Source organism: Carlito syrichta, unplaced genomic scaffold (assembly GCF_000164805.1).
Source record: "Carlito syrichta isolate Samal-C Ts95f unplaced genomic scaffold, Tarsius_syrichta-2.0.1 Scaffold316489, whole genome shotgun sequence".
Classification (NCBI taxonomy): Eukaryota; Metazoa; Chordata; class Mammalia; order Primates; family Tarsiidae; genus Carlito; species Carlito syrichta.
In genome coordinates, this window is record NW_007260585.1 from 171165 (window position 1) to 192545 (window position 21381).

General features: G+C 46.9%; 1 protein-coding gene across 1 annotated transcript in view; it reads left to right on the top strand.

Annotated features, from left to right (window-relative positions):
• The window catches only part of CEP55 (centrosomal protein 55), a 30726-nt gene extending 15624 nt beyond the window's left edge, over nt 1–15102 (top strand). Inside the window, exons 5-9 of the mRNA XM_008074566.1 lie at nt 506–819; nt 2262–2333; nt 3382–3507; nt 3575–3624; nt 14886–15102. Of these exons, the coding sequence (XP_008072757.1) occupies nt 506–819; nt 2262–2333; nt 3382–3507; nt 3575–3624; nt 14886–15102 (779 nt within the window). The remainder of the gene's footprint in view (nt 1–505; nt 820–2261; nt 2334–3381; nt 3508–3574; nt 3625–14885) is intronic.
• The last annotated feature ends 6279 nt before the right edge of the window (nt 15103–21381 follow it).

The following is a 21381-nucleotide window of genomic DNA, read 5'->3' on the forward strand; positions in this document are numbered from 1 at the left end:
GCGAGACCTCATCTCTACAATAAATCAAAATGAGCCGGGCATGGTAGCGCGCGCTTGTAGTTCCAGCTACTTGGAAGGCTGAGGCGGAAGGATCGCCGGAGCCCAGCAGGTCGAGGCTGCGGTGGCTGGGAGCGGCCACTGCACTCCAGTCTGGGCAACAGAGTGAGACTCCAACTCAAAAAAAAAAAATAAAAATAAAAATAAATGAGCTCATATCCCTATTTTTTGATTGATCTTTTTTAAACATTAATGACTTTTCCTCCCTACGGACTAGTACTAGTATGTTTTTAGTTTTTCTGTTGGTGAGTTTTGTAACTTCAAATAATATACCCAAATTTCCTTATTCCCTGAAATACCAAGCATAGTTCTCATCCCTTGACTCTCCATTTTGTAAACTGAGGAAATAGTATGATCTCATTTAGAGAAACATGTTTGATGTTTCACTTTCCAGGATTATTATCTATTTTCTAAAGGGAGCTGTGTGCCGTATTATTGTCTGTCTTAGGTTATCTTCAAGAAGAGAAGCAGAAATATTACAACAATCTCTTGGCAAATGCGAAAAAAGACCTTGAGGTTGAACGACAAACCGTTACTCAGTTGAGTCTTGAACTTAGCGAATGTCAGCGAAAATATGAAGAAAGCCAAAAAGAAGTTCAAGATTTAAATCAGCTGTTGTGTTCGCAAAGAAAAGCAGATGTCCAGCACCTGGAAGATGACAGGCATAAAACAGAGAAGATACAAAGGCTCAAAGAAGAGAATGACGTTGCTCGGAGAAAACTTGAGGAAGAGAAGAAGAGGTCTGAGGATCTCTTGTCTCAGGTAAGCTGAGCCGAGACGTGCTCTCTGACGTGTCGCTTGGTGTTCACTGAGCACTTTGTCAGTGTCAGGGGCTGTTTTAATCACTAGATCACAAGTTCCTCACGGGAGCTTCTATTCCAGATGGAACAGACCATAAACAGATACCTAAACAAACAGGTAAACTAAAGGAAGTGCCCCAGGTGACATGTCAGAGGGGACCTGGGGGCCAGCGGTAGACCTCTCTGAGGAGATGGCATTGGAACAGAGACCTGATGGGATCCTGCGAGGTGGGTGATTTCAGTGGGACTCACAAATCGGCGAGGAGATCGCACACAGAGGCAGAGTAAGGAGAAGGCACGTATGTGAGAAGCCAAGAGAAGGCTTGCAGCAGTGCGTGGAGTCTCAGCTCATTCTGGGCCCGCGTCTTGACTGTGACACTGCTGCGCTCCCTTGAACTTGCACGGCACCCTTCTCCCCTCCTTAGCCCCAGAGCTCTCTGCTGGGGTGTCTTAGGAATGTCAGTGTTCCTGGGTTAGGGTGATCAGAGCTAATCCTCTGATGGAGCTTGCTGGTGGAGATTTTGCATGGTATTATGGAGAGAACATTATTTAGAGCTCACACCTGGTCTCTCCAGGCCAGGATATGTGGCCTTAAGTAAATGCTAGCTGTGGCGAACCGTGATCGTGTCATTGCACTCCACCTTGGGCCACAGAGTGAGACCAACACACAAAATTTTTTTTTTAAAGCAGGATTTTAGTTATGGGCTAAGTCTGATTTCTTCCTTTGGTAATATACCAGAGGCGTAAAAAAAATTATACACATCTTAAAAGATGTTAATAGATGTTCGCTGTAATCAGAAGTGTCCTCACGCTGATGGGAACCACTCTGAGCATCTCTTGTAATGGCAGAAATCTGACGTGACTTGTATTCATCTTTTGTTCTCAGAGTATTGCAATATATTTTTTGTTTTTTGAGTAGGAGTCTCACTCTGTCGCCCAGGCTGGTTCTTAGAGCCCCCGAGGCCGAGAGTAGGGGTGGTGGGGAGCTCAGTCTTAGCATCTACCTCCTTAGTCGTCACCAAGCTCGCTTCTGCCTAGGTGTGAGCAGTGACACTGGGGAGAGTTGAAGCAGAAGTGATTACACTTTGCTCCCACTCTGTGGTCAAGGGCCAGGCACTGCCAGCTTTGTCACCCTACTCAGAGATCCCAGACCCTCCTGGAAGGGGCGTGGCCACTGCAGAGTTCAATGTCATTGGCATGTGTGGCTCAGGGAATGCCCGGCCAGGGTGGGACTGCCCAGTGCTGGCATGGCTAGCCATCACGTGACCAGAAGGAACGCCCCAGCCCCGAGAGCAGGTGTTGACCTGGTTAGAGACGTGAGACTTGTGATTTGAGATTTTCACGCATCCCGGGTCAAGTGGTCAAAGGCTGCATGTGACCAGTTGGCTCTCTGACGTCCCACAGGTCCAGTTTCTTTACACATCTCTGCTAAAGCAGCAAGAGGAACAGATGAGGGTAGCTCTGCTGGAACAACAGGTACTCACTGGGGTTGCTGCTGATCAGGTTGGCCTGTTAGAAAACGGGATTTGGGCCGGGCTCGGTGGCTCAGCCTGTCATCCCAGCACTTTGGGAGGCCGAAGCGAGTGGATTGCCTGAGCCTGAGTTCGAGACCGGCTGGGCAGCTTGGCAAGATCTTGTCTCTACAATAAATCAAAAATTAGCTAGGCTCAGTAGTGTGTGCCTGTAATTCCAGCTACTTGGAAGGCTGAGGCGGAAGGATCGCGGGAGCCCAGCAGGTTGACGCTGGGGTGATCATGATCACGCTGGGGTGGCCATAAGTGTGCATGCCACTGCACTCCAGCCTGGGCAAAGGAGTGAGATTCCAACTCAAAAAAAAAAAAAAGAAAGAAAATGGGATTTGGCCTCATGTGTTCACTGTTCCATGGAGAACCATTTGAAGTTTGTGAAAGTGTCTTTAGAAGACCTTAAAAAATATTTAGAGACTCTGCTCGCCCTATGTTCCTGTTACTGTCCTTGGGCTAGCCAGCTCCTGTGAGGTGTGATGGCGGAATGGCTCGCAGGCAGACGAGGGCCTTGGCAAAGTCTGTTCCTCCCCAGTGGCCGCAGTCCTGTTCTAGCCCGACGGGGTCTCCTGTGGGGACCACCTTAAACTTGAAGCAGAACTCAGAGGGACACCGTGCATTCTCAGAATGTGGAGCGGAGTCTCTCAGTATATTCCAAACCAGGGACGAGTCATCTCTTTCCCTTCTCCTTCTTCCCTCCCAAAGAAGGGGCACCGGAGGAGGAATTTTCACCAGCAGCTTCTCAAGCTGCCCTCACTCCCCTGTGCCTCAGCATTGGCTTCGCCCTGAGCAAGCCAGGCCCTCGGCCATGGGGTTCTTGGTGCATCAGCATCTCATGGTATCAGGTGAATTCGTGCTGGGATGGTACTGACGGTAGAGCAAGTGTTTTCTTCTTGTGCTGATAAGATGACACAGGCATCCAGGCAAGAGAAGTAGACAGTTGTGATTGAATCCAAGAGAACTGTGCTAACTGTAATTGTCTTGTCCGGAGCATCTTCCAGATGCAGGCATGTACTTTAGACTTTGAAAATGAAAAACTCGACCGTCAAAATATGCAGCATCAATTGCATATCATTCTGAAGGAGCTCCGAAAAGCGAGAAGTCAGATAACACAGCTGGAATCCCTGGTGAGTCGGAATGGTTAAATTAACATTTTTCTGCCTCTTTTCGTTTATGTGTCAAATCTGTTCTCAGAGTAGGAGGACGCAGCTTCAGGAACGGCTGGCTGCGTCTCCGGTCAGGAGGTGAGGCCCTAACTCACTAAGCAGCGCTTGGCGTGTTGATCAAAGCGCCAGAAAGAGGGACATTGTGTGCCTCCTGGTAACGAGGACATCGTGGTGTCTGGACTCTTCCCCCACCCGCCCAGGTGCTGTCATTCTAGAGGCACAGACGCGTCTGGCCTGGGGGAGAGAGTTGGATCGAAGGCAGACACAGAACCCTGAACTGAAATTGTGTTTTTCTGTTAAAAAAGAAAGCAGTGCTGTCTTTAGGGATAACGGGCTATTACTGTTAAGATGCTTTTTCAGCATATTGGAAGAACTTCGTGGGTTACTCTGAAAGCATAATCTTTTAAACGTAACCCTTTTAAATAACATTTCTATGAGGAGATGATTTTTCACTTATTGATTCTCACCTTACTAATGAACTTTCGGACCAGATCCATGGGGGAGGTGGAGTCTGCATTTGTGCTTGGGTATGTCCCACTAGTACATATTTATATATCATCCTTGGACTGTAGAGTATTGGGAGATGGCAAAATGTTACAAATATAATCCCTCAGTTTTCAAAGAGTAAAAAGCAGTTGATAAAAGGAAGTGGTAACTTCTGTGTGAAAAAAAGGGAAAAAAAATATTTTTGGCTCTATTCTGCAGTATGTCATTGATTTTGACCATATATATTTTTCTTTTTTCTTTCTTTCTTTTTTTCTCGAGTTAGGGTCTCAGGCTGTTGCCCAGGCTGGAGTTCAGTGGCACGATCACGACTCACTGCATCCTTGACCTTCTGTTCTCAGGCAGTCCTCCTGCCTCAGCCTCTTGACTAGCTGGGACTACAGGCATGTGGCACTATGCCTGGATAATTTTTTTAAAAAATTTTTGTAGAGACAAGATCTCGTTATGTCGCCCAGGCTGGTTTTGAACTCCTGGGTTCAAGAAATCCTCCTGCTTTAGCCTCTCAAAGTGCTGGGATTCCAGGCGTGAACCACCACACCCAGACTATAATATCCGGACTTAAAATTTATAATTCATTATTGCTATTGACTTTGTAAAAGTATAGGAAGCCAGCAGGTGTGTAAAAGAAGTCATAATTTGCTTTGTTCCTGCTGTCTACCCACTTCCACCCGCTTCAGTGTGCTATAAAATACTCATTTATAAGCCGGGCTCGGTGGCTCAGCCTATAATCCCTTTGGGAGGCGCCTTTAGGAGGCTGAGGTGAGTGGATTGCCTGAGCCCGCAGGTTTGAGACCCGCCTGGGCAGCGAGACCTCATTTCTACAATAAATAAAAAAATCAGCCGGGCATGGTAGCGCGCGCCTGTAGTTCCGGCTACTCGGAAGGCTGAGGCAGAAGGATCGCCGGAGCCCAGCAGGTCGAGGCTGCGGTGGCCGGGAGCGGCCACTGCACTCCAGTCTGGGTGACAGAGTGAGACTCCAACTCAAAAAAAAACACAAAAAACAAAAAAACTCATTTATAAGCTTTTTAGCTACTCTAAGTTCTTTGAAAAAAAATACGAGAAAGGAAAGTCTTAAAAGATATTGTCCAATATCTTAGGCATGTCTGGGTATAACCAATTTGATCTGCTGAAATTCTTTGCTGCCCTAATTCCATGAAGTTCTTTATTGCTGGAATTGCCTGTTTTACAAAGCTAGCACATTCTGTCAGCCTCACACACAGACCTACTTTACATTTGGCTCTAAGCATCTTAAAGAGACCTATCCATATAAACACCCAACTCCAGCACTTCCTGGGTAGTTGGGGTAATTACAGTCATTGCCCAGTTAACACATGGCTACCTCTTTACTGCCATGATGCTGATGAGCAGAGATTCAAAAAAAGCTCTTTTGACAGGCGTGGTGGCTCACGCCTATAATCCTTGCACTTTGGGAGGCAGAGGCGAGAAGATTACCTGAGCTCAGGGGTTCGAGCCCAGCCTAGACAACTTGGCGAGACCTCGTCTCTACAATAAATCAAAAAAAGTAGCCAGTCATGAAGGCACATGCTTGTAATTCTTGCTACTTGGAAGTTTGAGGTGGAAGGATCACCTGAGCCCAGCAGTTCGAGGCTGTGGTGGCCGTGAGCATGCCACTGCATTCCAGCCTGGGCAACAGAGTGAGACTCCAACTCAAAAAAACAAAAACAAACCCGAAGCATCTCCTAAAGAGTGTGTGTGGTTTTTGAGGTCAGTCTAGCAGTCTTCCTCTCTCTTTTCCTTGAATCACGCCTGGCAAAAGAATGCTTCTGGGAAAGGGCCCACACTGTATAGAGAATAGTAGTTGTATTACTAACTTATCCATCCTCACTCAATTCTGAAAGAGCCTGAGTAACTCAAATTTCGCAAAAATCAACAAAGCTTCAGAATGCCTCTCTGCTGTTCCCCAGCCAGATCTGGAGAGTGACATTCACGATGACATTATAAAAGCTGTCAGGTGATTGAGGTCTATCGAACCATACACTTTTGTGATAGAACTGATTTCCTTCTGTTTTCATTTTTCACCCTTTTGGGAAGGCATGTTTTTATCTGTTTGTTTTATACCATAATATTATACTAGTTCTGCCTTGAGATAAAGTCGAAATTAGCAAAAGGACATTTTCTTTATCTTGTAGATTCTTCATCTGAAGAAAGACCTTAAGTCATGTGGACTGACACCTGATTTTCGGTAGAGTTCGGTCTGAGCAGGAATTGATGGGGTTAGAAGGAAGGGACCAGAAGGAAAACAGAACCTGGGAGCTGGAAGGGATCGGACACCTCCCTTCTGACAGAAAGGGGAAGAGATAGGACTGTTTTAAAACAATGGACTATTTTCAGGCAATATTTTATTTTTATGTATTAAAAAAACTTTTTTGAGTCAAGGTCTCATTTATGCAGTGGCACAATCATGGTTCACCGCAGTCTCAAACTCCTGGGTTTAAGGTATCTTCCCACCTCCCAAATGGCTGGGACTACAGGCACATGCCACCACACTCGGATAATTTTTTGATTGTTATTTGTAGAGAGTTTCACTATGTTGCCAAGGTAGGTCTCAAACTCCTGGATTCAAGTGATCCTCCCACCTCGGCCTCCCAAAGGGCTGAGTTTACAGACATGAGTCATCATTCCTGGCCAGCAACAGGCTATTGTAAAGCAATGGTTCTCAAACTTTAACTTGTATCCAAAAACACAGATTGTTGGGTCTCATCCCCAGAGTTTCTGAAGCCTTAGATCTAGGGTCACCAGAGAATTGGTATTTCTAGCAAATTGTCAGGAAATCTGGTGTTGCTGGTCTTGCTGATTTGGGGACCACAAGAACCACTGTTTTACACCAATCTTGATACTCCAGGTCTGTGATAAATAACTCGTATTAGACTCTCTTTGGGGTAATGAACTCAACTTCTGTAAGCTCCCAGATATCACTGTCATAACTCAGGGGTCACACATCGCAACGGGAGCATTATCATTCCCTTAAATCTTTTAACTTGTGCTCAAAAAACAAAACTCTTGGCATCCAACTTAAACCATCTGAGCCTCAGTTTTTCTTTATCAGTGACTTTGCTTGAGTTTCTTTCCAGACATTATTAGAAGGCAAGAAAGAAGGAAAGAACACAAGCAACACTGAAATCCTCTGAGCTGACGGATCCCGGGTCAGACTCTGGCAGAGACAACTGACACAAATAGCTTCTTGTTGACAGCGTCTGGTCTTGCTGCATATGTGCTGCTTTGTACTCTCATTGTTAATACAACATTCTGGCACCTTTAAAAACATATCAAACCAGGCTTGGTGGCTCAGTCTGTCATCCCGCGCCTTTGGGAGGCTGAGGTGAGTGGATTGCCTGAGCCCGCGGGTTCAAGACCCGTCTGGGCAGCGAGACTTCATCTCTACAATAAATCAAAAAATCAGTCAGGCATGGTAGCGCATGCCTGTAATTCCAGCTACTTGGAAGGCTGAGGCAGAAGGATCGCCGGAGCCCAGTGGGTCGAGGCTGCAGTGGCCGGGAGTGGCCACTGCACTCCAGTCTGGGTGGCAGAGTGAGACTCCAACTCAAAAACAAAACAAAACAAAAACACATCGCCGGGCACGGTGGCTCACACCTGTCATCCAGCACTTTGGAAGGCCGAGAAGAGAGGATTGCCTGAGTTCAGAGGTTCGAGACCAGCCCGGGCAACTTGCCAAGAACTCGTCTCTACAATAAAAAATAAAAATTAGCCAAGCGTAGTGGTGGTGGCTCCAGCTATTTGGAAGGCTGAGGCGGAAGGATCGCCTGAGCCCAGCAGGTCGAGACTGTTTTGGCCGTGTGCATGCCGCTGTACTCCAGCCTGGGCAACAGAGTGAGACTCCTACTCACACAAAAAATTGTATTATGTGACTATGGACTCAAGTTGAATTTGTGTAAGGAGTATGCTGTGTCACAGGCAAAGAGATTCATCCTCACAGCGGTAATAACGCCTTTCCTATGTGCCAAGTGCTACATGCCTTCACCATCTGGAATATAAATACTATAAATATAAATATACACTATATTTATAGGGGAGGAAACAGGCACAGAGAGGTTGAGGTATGAAGGTTGCAAGTAAGTGGCAGAGCCAGGATTTGAGCCCGAGTCATCTGGATTCAGTCTGAGCTCTTAGCCACCAAGACACACTGCCATCATGGTTCCATAGGCTCGGCGACTTTGCCTCTGGCTTCCTGCCTTCAGTTTCCCTTCTGCAGCTCTGCCCTCTTCCCATGTGTGCCCCTGTGTGGTTGCAGAGTCGAGAGGAACTGGTCCAGTCCGAATTTTCCAGTTCTTCCTAACATGCCTTCTCTAGCACCCTCCCCTAGTAGAGACGAGAACACCCCTCTGGCAGCACACAACCAACTGGTGAAGTCGCCATCTTGCCTTAGGGACTCTTTAGGAAAGATGTCTTCCTTATCTCATTCCTCTTTTACCTCCCGACTTCTTTTTGAGTCGGAGTCTCACTCTGTCGTCCAGACTGGAGCGCAGTGGCCACTCCCGGCCACCGCAGCCTCGACCTGCTGGGCTCCGGCGATCCTCCCGCCTCAGCCTTCCGAGTAGCTGGAACTACAGGCACGCGCTACCACACCCAGTTAATTTTTTGATTTATTGTAGAGATGAGGTCTCACCAAGTTGCCCGGGCGGGTCTCAAACCCGCAGGCTCAGGCAATTCATTCACCTCAGCCTCCCAAAGTGCTGGGATTACAGGCTGAGCCACCGAGCCTGGCTTCTCCCTGACTTTTTACACCAGACCTGGCACGGTTTCAATCACCTGCAAATGCAGGATAAACCTTTTTCCTGCTTTCTCCAATCTTCTTCACTGGCCTCTTTTTCTTCACAGTCCTCCAGCATCCTATATATATACTTTTTTATTTTAAAATTTTGTTTATTGCTTGGCTATAAGATATGCTCATATTTCATTTTCACGGATAGGAATGAGGTTCTGAGATTAGATCTAGGGTCACTGGAGAACTGGCATTTCTAACAAAAACATTTCTTTTTCTTTTCTTTTTTTCTTTTTCTTTTCTTTTCTTTTCTTTTTTTTTTTTTTTTTTTTTTTTGACTCAGAGTCTCACTCTATCACCCAGGCACAAAGAACATTTCTAACAAAGGCATTTCTGAGATTGCTGTACCCCTTGACACTCCTCCCGGCAGTGTGTGAGACTCCAACCTGCTCCTGCTCACTGAAAGAAGTTAGACACCAAACAATACATCCATATAATTCCACTGCTACAAAACTCAAAAATGAAAAAAAAAAAAAACTGACATATTTTGATAGAAATCAGAATTATAGTTACCTGTCGAGGGTTATTAATTTTTTCTTTTTTTGAATTGGAGTCTCACTCTGTCGCCCAGGCTGGAATGCAGTGGCACACTCGTGGCCACCGAAGACTTCACCTGCTGGGCTCAGGGGATCCTTTTGCCTCAGCCTTCCAAGTAGCTGGAACTACAGGCACGTGCCATCACGCCCGGCTAATTTTTTTGATTTATTGTAGAGATGAGTTCTTGCCAAGTTACCCAGACTGGTCTCAAACCAGCCAGTGAGCTCAGGCAATCCTCTCACCTCAGCATCCCAAAGTGCTAGAATTATAGGTGTAAGCCACCACGCCCGACTGGTTATGACTTTTGAATGAAAAACAAGGAAGTTTTCTGGGAGGCTGAAAATGTTCTGTTTCTAATTTGATAAGGTTGGTGGTTACACAGGTATATAAACATGTAAAAGCTAATTCACCCTTGTGCTTAGGAGTGTACACTTTACCACATAGGTTATACCTCAACTGAAAACAACAATTTTAAGGAAAATGTAATACAAAATTATTTATTGCCTGTCTCCAGGCAAACATTTTTTCTGTTTTGTTCGCTCTTCTCTCTCTAGTGTCTGGAATAGCATCTAGCAAACAGTAGGTCCTCAATATCTAATGAATGGGCAGGTTAATACATGTGGGCCTGTTCAATTTCCAAGTTGCAATGGGACCCTCCGTTAGGCACAAACCAGACGTCTGTGTTTTATCTACGCTCCTTCAAGCACCTTGCTGGTTAATTAAATCACATTTAGAAAGGATTATCCTGTACATCAGCCTGTTTAAATATTTCTGTAGAAGGAAAACCACAGCAGCGTTATCCCGAGAGGCAGCTGGGCAGTGCTGTGAGGCTCCCAGGGCTTCAGGAAACTCCACAGCACATTTACCAAGAACACGTCTAGACCGTTGTGAGTCGTGACTCATGCACAGTTACAGGAACCTGAGGACTCCCTGGCCTGTAATAAAAAAAGGGACTTTAACAAGAGTTTAGAAATGAGCCTATGCAAAAGAAGAGTGCAGGCCGCAGTGCAGAGGCATGTCCACAGCCACCCCAGCATTGACCCGCTGGGCTCAGGCTATCCTTCCGCCTCAGCCTTCCAGGTGCGCGCCACCATGCCTGGCTGATTGTTTGATTTATTGTAGAGGTCTTGCCAAATTGCCCAGGCTGGTCGCGAACCCCTGAGCTCAGGCAATCTCACCTCAGCCTTCCAAAGTGCTGGGATGACAGGTGTGAGCCACCCACCGCGCCCGGCTGTTTTTATTTTTGAATGAGACTTTTAAATAGAGCCTCTTTAAATCCAGCCATTCACAGGTCTCAAAAAAAAGCTGGGTTTTTTTCTTTTTCTTTGTTTGTTTATTTAATCTTCTTATTCTTGCTGCCTGGGAACAGGGAAAGGAGGGAAGGAGACAAAACTTTTTTTTTGGTAGATTCTCCCTTTAAACTTCGGAGCAGTGGTCCCCAAAGCACCATTACTGGACCCCTCCCTCAGAGTTTCTGATTCAGGAGGTGTGGGAAGGAAGCCAATGTTTTGCATTTCTTCTTCGTCTGTTCTTTTATTTATTATTTTTTAAATTTTTATATTTTTTAATTTTTATTATAAAGATGTGGGGTCCATTTCCGGGTTAGGTATATAAACACCGATCATGCAGGTACCCTTGTTGATGAGGTATGCCCCTCCCTCCCCTAGCAGTTTCCCTCAACTGCCAATCCCACCCCCACCCCCGACAGTTTCCCACTGCTGCCAGTCGCTTTCTTATAGCAGTATGATTGTCCAAGATCCATATGAGTGAGAACATATGGAGCTCTGTTCTTTGTTTCTGTGATAAATCACTGAGTATGATCGACTCAGCAATTCTCCTATTGGGAATATACTCTGAGGAGCTCAAATCATCCTACAAAAAAAGATACCTGCACATGTATGTTTGTTGCAGCTCTATTCACAACAGCAAAAACATGGAACCAACCGTGTTGCCCATCTTCTTTGTCTTTTCTGCCTTTTCTTGGTATTCCTCTGGCCTGGGCCTCCCCAAGTGCAGGTGGGAGCCACTGAGCCCGCCCACATTTTGCATTTCTAACAAATTCCTAAGAGAGGCTGATGCTGCTGGCCAGGGACCACACTTTGAGAAACAGTGTTCTAGAAACCTAGCTCTGCTTCTGCTGTAGTACCAGGAAGTGGAGAGGCTTGTCTTCTGACTTGGTGGCTTCCATCCCTGTTGTCAATGCTTCCTCTCCAGCCCCAGATCCCTGATTCCTTCTCCCAGTCCACTTCATCGTCCTCTGGCTAGGCTGCTGTCAAGCCACCCAAAAAGAGTCTGAGATGGTTTCAAACTGAAGTAAAAATAAGCAGTAGAAGCTTTGTTTTACATTGAGAACTCAGCCTCTGAGGGGGATACAACTGTGGAAGCTACTAGAATGAACCTCCAGGAGGAATTTCAGAGTTTATGTGGATGAAAAAAAGAAAAAGCTTTCCCCACAGGAAATTACATAATGACAGCCACACCTACCACTGGTGGATACCTCCATCCGGGGCAGGTATGAAGGTATTAAAACCCCGCCTGGGTCATCATCTCAAATCCCCATCGACTGTCACAAGTGCATCTTGAGTTCAGCCTTTTGTGGCTCCCGGTACCTGGGAGGGACCACAAGATGCTTTAAAGCAGAGTCAAATTCCTAAGAGTGTGGCCTCCATGGGAGACGGGAAGGGGAGAAAATGGCTGGGAGCATCCCACAGGCGGAGGAAAGTGCAGATTCGGAGACACAGAGGAGGGAGGAGGGAGGAGAAAGAGGAAGCTGTTAGGAAGACCAACTACAGCTGTGGAGTCAGAAAGACAGAGAGAAGGACTGACAGCAGCGCTGGAGAGGAGGGAGAAAGAGAGAGCGCAGGTCGCAGGGACGCTGGCGCCCAAGAAGCTGGAGTGTGATCCACTGGGCTCTGACTGTGTCTTTCTCCCATCAAGACTCCGCAAGGTGGCTGGGATGACACTTCTGAGTGCAAATGTGACCGTATATTGTCCCTGCTTAAATCGTTCCATGGCTCCAGAACTGTCAGGAGGGGCCTTCTTATGGAACTTAGAACAATCCAGGCTTCTGCATTCCTCTGCAGTCCTGGCTCTGGAAACATGCCCTTTCCTCATTAGATGCACACACACACACACATGCACGCACGCACGCACACACACGCACAAGCACACACACACACACACATCCCTCTGCTTCAGCCGCATTGGCCTGGTCCTCAGAATGTGCCCTGCTTTTCTTGATCTTTGCCCTTTCTCTTACCTCTGTGAGTTTCACCTTCCTCACCTCCCTCCTTCCCTCCACACTCTCACCTGGTTTACAACTCCTCTTAGACTTATTCTGGGAAGACTTTCTTGGCTCTGAGGAAAGGGTGTGTGTCCCACCTATGTGCTTTCTGAGATTCAGGGCTCTCCATTGTCACTGATTCCTATAAAGCCCCTAGGGGCAGCTGAGAGCTGGCATATCTTTATCAGTTGATTGTAATTATCTGTTGACTTTCTTAAGAACAAAGAATTCTTAAGAACAAGAATTATGTCCCTAGAACCTCAAACTAAGTCTGGTGCCTAGTTGGTAAATATTTATGGAACTAATATTTGAGGCAACTATAATTTTCAAAAGTATGTGTTGGCAGCTTGAGCAACACAGCAACCCTTGTCTCTACAAAAAATTTAAAAGTTAGGCCAGGCGTAATGGCTCACGCCTATAATCCCAGCATTTTGGGAGGCTGAGGTGAGAGGATTGCCTGAGCCCATGGGTTCGAGACCAGCACTGGCAACTTGGCGAGACCTTGTCTCTACAGTCAATCAAAAAATTAGCTGGGCGTGGTAACATGCGCCTGTAGTTCTGGCTACTTGGAAGGCTGAGGCGGAAGGATAGCCTAAGCCCAGAAGATCAACGCTGGGGTGGCTGTGAGCATGTCACTGTACTTCAACCTGGGTCACAGAGTGAGACTCCAACTTAAAATAAAATAAAATAAAATAAAAGACTCCAGGTAGGAGATGTTAAACTTCTGGACTAGATTTTGGACCCAACAGGGAAGAATTAAGTTGAATGTGATAAGAAGTACAAAAAATGACAGACTGATTAAAGGTGGGAGAATAGAGTAAAGGAAGTCTATCAGATGACCCTAAAAGTCAATATAATGCTTATAAAGTGAGTGAAAGGGTCTGAGACTGGATCCGTGGAAGTATTCTTCCCTCCTTTGCTCCTTCACCAGAATTTTACTGGGTACCTACTCCATGCCAGGCACTGGTCTCGGTAGTAGGGCACAGCACTGAGCAAAATGGAAAAAACCTTGACCTTCGGTTCTGGTGGTGAACACGGGGTACCATTGAGAGGATGGTCAGATTACAGTGGGAGGTCAATCGATCAGGAAAAGTTAAAAAGTTTGTTAAAGAGCTTTAAAAGAGCACGTGTCTGGCTTCCTTTCATTTTCTGAACATATGTGTGCAATGAAGGTTGTAAAACATATTTAGGGCTGTCACACAGTAGTAAGATGGGGTCTTTTTGTCCAGCAAAGAAAAAAGTTTGCCCGAGAGAGAGGTGTAGAAACCCCTAATCATGCAATGACTGGTGTTAGATTGGTGCCAGATGTGAGCATGGGTGGAATTCCTTCTTGACGAACCTGGGAATTCGTTTCTCTTTGAAGAGACATTCTTAATTTTTTAAAAAATCCCATTAATTGTCAGTCAATGGGTAGAAGAACCACAGAAAAGTTAAGAAACTCCTTCCACCTCAGCCTTCCAAGTAGCCCGAATGACAAGCGCGAGCCACCATGCCCAGCTTATTATTATTATTTTTTGATTTATTGTAGAGACAAGGTCTCGACAAGTTGCTGGGCTGGTCTCGAACCCACGGGCTCAGGCAATCCACTCGCCTCAGCCTCCCAAAGTGCTGGGATGACAGGCTGAGCCACCGAGCCCGGCCACCTTCCCTGTTTTATACATTTACAGCTTCACAATCTGAGTTCCCAATGAAGTCAGAGGAAGATGCCACCAGGCCAGATGCATCTAAGGCCTGAAGAGCAGAAGAGACTAAGAACATCTGTGTCCTCAGGAGGAGCCAGCGCCAGCCAGGCCCTGGAACTCTTGGGTAACAAGAAAAATGTGAAGAGATCCCTGTCCTAACTGAAACAGCCAAACTCTGCTGCCGAGGTGCCAACGATAATAAGAGGGCTTGCCGCTGAAATTACAGGATTTGCTCACAGAGCCGATTTTCCCCACAGAAAAACAGAGGGGGTAAGTCAAGCAGACAGCAATAGGAAATAGCAAAACAGTGGGCTTCCCCAGGGATGACTGCAGCAGGGAATTTGGGCTTCTTTTCTGGTGCCAGTCTTACAGTAATGCTTGGTGGACTCGTTAAAATCCAATTAATGACTATTTTTGTGTGCCATCTTCTGACATGAGATTTTGGGAAATTGAGATGCTTTCTTGTCGGCAGCCTGGGGCATTAACTTCCTTTCCCTAAAATGGTTCCCCCTGAGTTTTCCATTCTCCCTAGTTTTGTGCCCAAGGTAACCTGGTCAATGTTCCAGCAAGAGAATCTGCATGCTCTGAGGCTTCCCCTGGGTGACCCCTTCATGTCCCAGGAATCGTCCCTGGCCTTGTCAGCCTCTGCCCTCGGCTGCCTTCCTCATCACAACCCTGGCCTGGGGCTGCACCCTGTGGTGCTTATGGTGACCTTAGGGATCCCCTCCTCAACACGCATCGCTGACTAGTGTTCCTCCATTAACACCTCACCTCTTTGGGATAGTGAGATTGTGGTTTTCATTGATACTTATGTCACTTTAGGCCCGTGTGGGTTGTATTTTTTTTTTTAACAGATTCCTTCTTTCTTTCTTTCTTTCTTTCTTTTTTTTGAGTTGGGGGTCTCACTCTGTTGCCCAGGCTGGAGTGCAGTGGCATGGTCACGGCTCACCACAGCTTCGATCTCCTGGGCTCAGATAATCCTTCCTCCTTAGCCTCTCGAGTTTCTGGGACTACAGCCATGCACAACCATGCCTGGTTAATTTTTGGATTTTTTTGTGTGTGGAGACAGGGTCTCACTATGTTGCCCAGGCTGGTCTCGAACTCCTGGCTTCAAGTGATCCTCTCATCTGGGCTCCCAAAATGCTCAGATACAGACTTGAGTCCCCGCACCTGGCCTTTTTTAAAAATAGATTTCTTAAATGCAAAATAACCTCATCCACCCCTCACTTAAACAAGAGGATATTTACTACTTCAAACTACATATTGCTTAAACTCAAATGATCCTTGCTCCAAATGTGACACCGCAAGCATCATCGGATGGTAAGGTTCCAACTCTGGTTCAATGCCACATCTGACCTTCCGATCTTGGGCTTACCTGTGACCTTTGGGAGAAAGAGGAGACAGATGCAGAGAAAGGTGACATATGGAGTTCCCTAACCTCAGCATTGCCAGTCCATTTCTTTATAATTACTACAGAAACAGGGATGGCACTCATAAAGGCAGCTGGTCTGTCACCCGCCACCAGCCCAACCATTCCCTATCATTGATCTTCCTACCCTATGGAGTGAAAGCTACTCTCGGCCAGGGCTTGGGGCTGATTTCGGCCATTGAAACATTGGCCCAACAAGCCAAGAGTAAGTGTGGGGAGTCTGGATTGCATGTAGAACCCAAGGGAGCCTCACACCCATCATGTCCATGAGAATGAGAACCAAGATAATGTCCACGATGGCAAGTGACAAGCTTACGAGAGTCCAGGACAGAGGGATGATCACCACTCAACAATGATGTCACCTCCGCGGTAGCTGGAAGTAAAGAAGGGGACCCTGAGATAAGGCTGCATGGGGGTTACCTTCCAAGAACCGCCCCACCCCCCAGGACAGGCTTCACTCTGATAAATGAGAAACAGGATCAGAGCTTTCCAGGAGCAGATGGGAACGCGACTCAAGACACGAGAGACTTCCTTGAACTCCCTTGAATGACACCTGAAAGAAACACGGTTGCTTAGGCATCTTTGCTACTCACTGTGAGATGGCTTGCATGTATAAAATGAATTCTAAGCATGATTCACTCTTCTTTGCTTATTCATCCTCTGGTGGACGTGGTATCAAAAAGGAGGAAGTTCCTTGCTCTCTCTGCAGAGTGGATCTTCTCAGCGCTGACCTGGGCTGGAAAATCCCGAGAGATTCGTTGTTCATTATGAAACTAAGATGTGAAACTTGAGCTCATGAAATGCCCTGGTGCTAAGGAAGGGCCTCTCTTGTTTGTATTTGACTGAGATAAGTTAGGGAACCATTCTGGGCAGACAGAATTCTGCTTCAATTTGATAAAGCCATGCTCCAGTGGCTTCCGTGTGTGTGTGTATGTGTGTGTGTGTGTGTGTCCTTTTTCTTTTCTCCTTCCCCTCCCTGGATCACCTTCTTTTCCTTCCTCTGTATGGGCTCCTGTGATTCTCCAGTAGAACCTGCATGGTTTATTTTTGGTCAAGACACTGACAACGGCAGGCATCCTGGGAAAACAGGAAGACTTCCGGTGGAAGATCCCTCACTCAAAAACTATCTCCCTCACCAACTAGCCATCATGCCCCTGAGACTTCCAGTAGAGTCCACGGCTATCTACAAGTTTCCAGCAGAGGGTCTCACTTCAATATTTTGATGTTCTTTATGTCTTCCAGAGTTCTGTATGGCAGTGGAAATGCCCCTGATATAGCAGCTCTTTAAGGAGCCACCTCCTTGAGGAAAGATTTGTTGAAAGGCAGCTGAGAGCAAGAGGTTTCTGAAAGCCCAACTTAGGTGGATGGGAATAGTTCAGGAACTGGGGTGGGGGGGATATTCAATATTTCATAATTTTGTCTTAGGTTGCCTCTGTTTGAGTACATGGGAGGACTACACACTGCAGAAATGAGAGTGATGTCTGTGATGTCACCTCCAGGCTTTTGTTCTAGTTCACTTAGAGTCGATCACCTATTTATTAACTGTCTAGTGATATTATTTCTTTCTGGTCTTTGGAGGCTAAAAATGTGATCATCATCCAGGAAGTATATGTATTTTCCTAAAAAAGGAGACAAAACACTTAGAAAACTATACTTAGAATATATTAATGGTAGTAATAATGATGTTAATAATAACAATATAGCACACTCATTATGTAGAAAGTACCATGTTTTTGATCTCTTCTGTATACGTAACATGTGTGACCCTCAGACCAGCTGTGCCAGGTATATTCTATTTTCTTCCCCAAAATCTAACTTCAATTCTGAGCTTCCATCCCTTTGGAATGGCAAGAAATTCAGCCTGGATCACTTGGCGTTTCCCTTGACTCACGCAGCCTGGGTGTCTTCTCAGTTCTGCTGACAGCTGCTTCCGTGGAATGCTTGCTTTAGGGCAGCCACCCACCCCGGATCTCGCTTCCCCGCCGCATCCTGTGATTACTCCTTCTGTGCCCCTGCCACATCCTTGCAGTGTGCGGTGGAGTAGGGTGCAGCCTTCGTGGTACCCAGAGCCCATGGACTGGGTACCACTCCCAGCATTGGCTCGGTTTAGGAGAAATCCCTCTCTTCTTAAACCGTACCACTGTCGCGGATTTAGGCTCTTGGAAAGAGGTCAGAATGTGAATGACACGCTCAGGTCACAAATGTGGAGTCAAGAAATGGCGACACCCCAGCATATCTCTGAAGCGGCAGGAAAACGATTCCCTTCTCACGAAAGCAGAAGAGAAGACCCTTGATGTTCTTTACGTCCACCGGTGTTCACCTCCAAACTCTTCCTTTTTCTTTCTTTCTTTTTTTTTTTTTTTTTGAACTGGAGTTTCACTCTGTTGCCCAGACTGGAGTGCAGTGGCACACTCACAGCCACTGCAGCCACGACCTGCTGGGTTCAGGCGATCCTTCCGCCTCAGCCTTCCAAGTAGCTGGAACTACAGGTGCGTGCTGTCACACCTGGTTTATTTTTTGATTTACTGTAGAGACGAGGGCTTGCCAAGTTGCCCAGGCTGAACTTTTCCCTTTTCAAGTTCCGTGATCTGGCCTCTAGGACCCTAGTGTGTGTCCTTGAAAAAGGAGGATGATAACTTTTGCCTGTGTTAGTTAGTACATGCCTACCGTCCAACTACCTGGGAGGTTGAGGCAGGAGGGCTGCTTGAGCCCAGGAGTTTGAAGCCAGCTTGGGCCTCGAAAACCCATCTCGAAATATATAAATAACCTTTTCCTCCTTATGTTTTTGTGGTAGTTGAATGGGACAACGTAGTACAAATACCAGTGCCTGCGCAGTCTGACAATTAAGTTCGTGAACTCGTCCTAGCAAAAAGTGCTACACTCCCCATGGCCGAGTATCACCATGGTCACCTTTGAAGCGCTCCCCTGGGGAAGCTCTATGTCGATGCCAGTGCCTAGTCCACCCATCAAAGCAACTTAGGAGCTCGTTTCCAGGAATGGCCATCAGAGCCGTCACTGTATTACCCTTGACATCCTGAATGTCATCAGATGTCTTCCTTTCAGTATTTCCTTGATCTTCAGGTGGAGAAAAACGTCACCAAGGGTCAGACAAGAGAAGGAGGGACGGGGCGTTCCTGTACAGTTATTTGCGCAGTGTTGCTGTGCAGTGTTGCCAACGTAAGCGCCCGTGGCAAGTTCATGAACTTAATCATCCTGCCTCAACAAATACGACAACAGCGCTGATGGCCATTCCAGAAAAAGCCTTCCAAAGTTGCTTTGACGGGTGGGCTAGGGGCTGGCAACGGCGCCTAACTTCCGAAGGGGAGGACTTCGAAAGTGACCGTGGTGATATTCAGCAGTGAGGTGTATCGCACTTTTTCTAGGATGGTTTGCAAACCCAATTGTTAGGTCTTGTACGATGACTGGCCCCGAAAACTTAGTCTGAAAGAGAAGCATCCCTTTGTGAACCAAAGTCCGCAACCAGACGTGGCTCTGCTTCTCCGCCACTGTCTTCCTGGGGCCTAAAACTACCTTTCCATTCATAGCGGCTCAGTCAACATGTGCCAATGAATCCAGCTGAACAACAAATAGGGCCTAAGGGACATCAGGAGTGAAATTCTCTGGTGGGAGTCAGCGTGCCGTGGAGGTGTGTCCCTCAGCCTCACTGAAAACAAGAACTGGCCTTAACCACAGCAGGAAGGAGTTAGGTTCTTGGAACACTGGCAGGAAGTATCTTGTGGGAGTCGCATGGAAGAAAAAAATCTGCTGAGGATACGAAGAAGTGAAAGAATGTCCTCAATGGAAGTAAAAATAGAAGACTACACCCAAATTTTAAATCTGTCTGTGTCTGGACCCACCACAGGCCCCAAACAGTTCAAGTGTGAGGAGATCCAGGACCCTTGGGCAGCCGTGGAAACTGGCAGGGGTTGCAAGCTGCGGTCCTGGGGTCAAGCTGGCTTGCTTTAGAATCTCCAGCCGGGCGTGGTGGCTCAGCCTGTCATTCCAGCACTTTGGGAGGCCGAGGCGAGAGGATTGCCTGAGCCCAGGAGTTTGAGACCAGCCTGGGCAACTTGGTGAGACCTCGTCTCTACAATAAAAATCACAAAAACTAGCCGGGCGTGGTGGCGTGCACCTGTAGTTCCAGCTACTTGAAGGCTGAGGAGGAAGGATCGCCGGAGCCCAGCAGGTCAATGCTGGGGTGGCAGTGAGCGTGTCACTGCACTCCAGCCTGGGCGACAGAGTGAGACTCTGACTCAAAAAAAAAAAAAAATCTCATCTCCATTATTTCAGGAACCAGGGCAATCACTTTAACCTCTTTAAACTTACTTTCTTCATTTGTAACATTGGAATAATAATGGTAGCGACCTCAAAAAAAGTTGTTGTAAGGATTACATTAAGTAATAGAGAAAAGTGTTTAGCCTACTGCCTGACACACCTTAGAGGTTCAATGATTACTATTCTTCTTTGCTGCACTTTTTTTTTGAGTCAGATTCTCACTTTGTCACCCAGGCTGGAGTACAGTGGCATGCTCGTGGCCACTGTAGCCTCAATCTGCTGGGCTCAGGTGATCCTTCCGCCTCAGCCTTCCAAGTAGCTGGAACTATAGGAATGCACCACCATGCCCAGATAATTTGTTTGATTTATTGTAGAGACGAGGTCTCACCGATTTGCCCAGACTGGTCTTGAACCCTGGGCTCAGGCCACTCTCTTGCTGCCACCTCCCAGAGTGCTGGGATTACAGGCATGAGCCACCACTCCCGGCTTCTGCTGCTTGCTTGAGTAAGACGTCTAAAAGAGGTTGGTACAGGGATGAGAAGGAAAGTCAACTACCTGTCCAGACCTTGTTCCTGGGCAGAAGGAGCTAGAGAAAGATTTTGACCCAGGTCCAGACTGGAAGCTGAGGGTCCCAGCAGAGCAAAGGCTTCCAGAAGACACGCTGAAGAAAGCGAGAGTCCAGGGATCATCGTCAAGGCTGTGTGTGAAGACAAGCACATTTATGGAAGTGGCTGACCTTAGGGTTCCCAGGAGAGGGACGGCTTGTACTAGAAGGTAGATTTTCTAGCACCAAGCTTCCAAACACATCTAAGGCTCTATGACTTTTTTGTTTTTTTAAGTTGGGGTCTCATTCTGTTGCCCAGGCTGGAATGCAGTGAGGATTACCACTCATGGCTCACAGCAGCCTCGACCTCCTGGGTTCAGGCTTTCCTTCCACTCAGTCTCCCAAGTAGCTGGGACTACAGGCACATGCCACCACGTCTGGCTAATTTTTAAAATTTCGTGTAGAGATGAGGTTACACTATGTTGCCCTGGCTGGTCTCAAAGTCCTGGGCCCAAGTGATTCTCTCGCCTCAGCCTCCCAAGGCACTGGGATTACAGGTGTGAGCCACCATGCCTGGCCTATGGCTCTGTTATATTATTTCCTTCTTTAGCCAGACACTAAGACATTCCAGGGTATATCCCTGGCACAATCACTTGCAGCCATTCGTGGTGTCATTTCCAGGAATCCAGAGGCAAATGAAAGCATGGTCATCACCAAGGATCAGGAAGAGGAAATACCCCAAGATATACAAAGAAATCCCCACACCAACAGTCTGTTCAT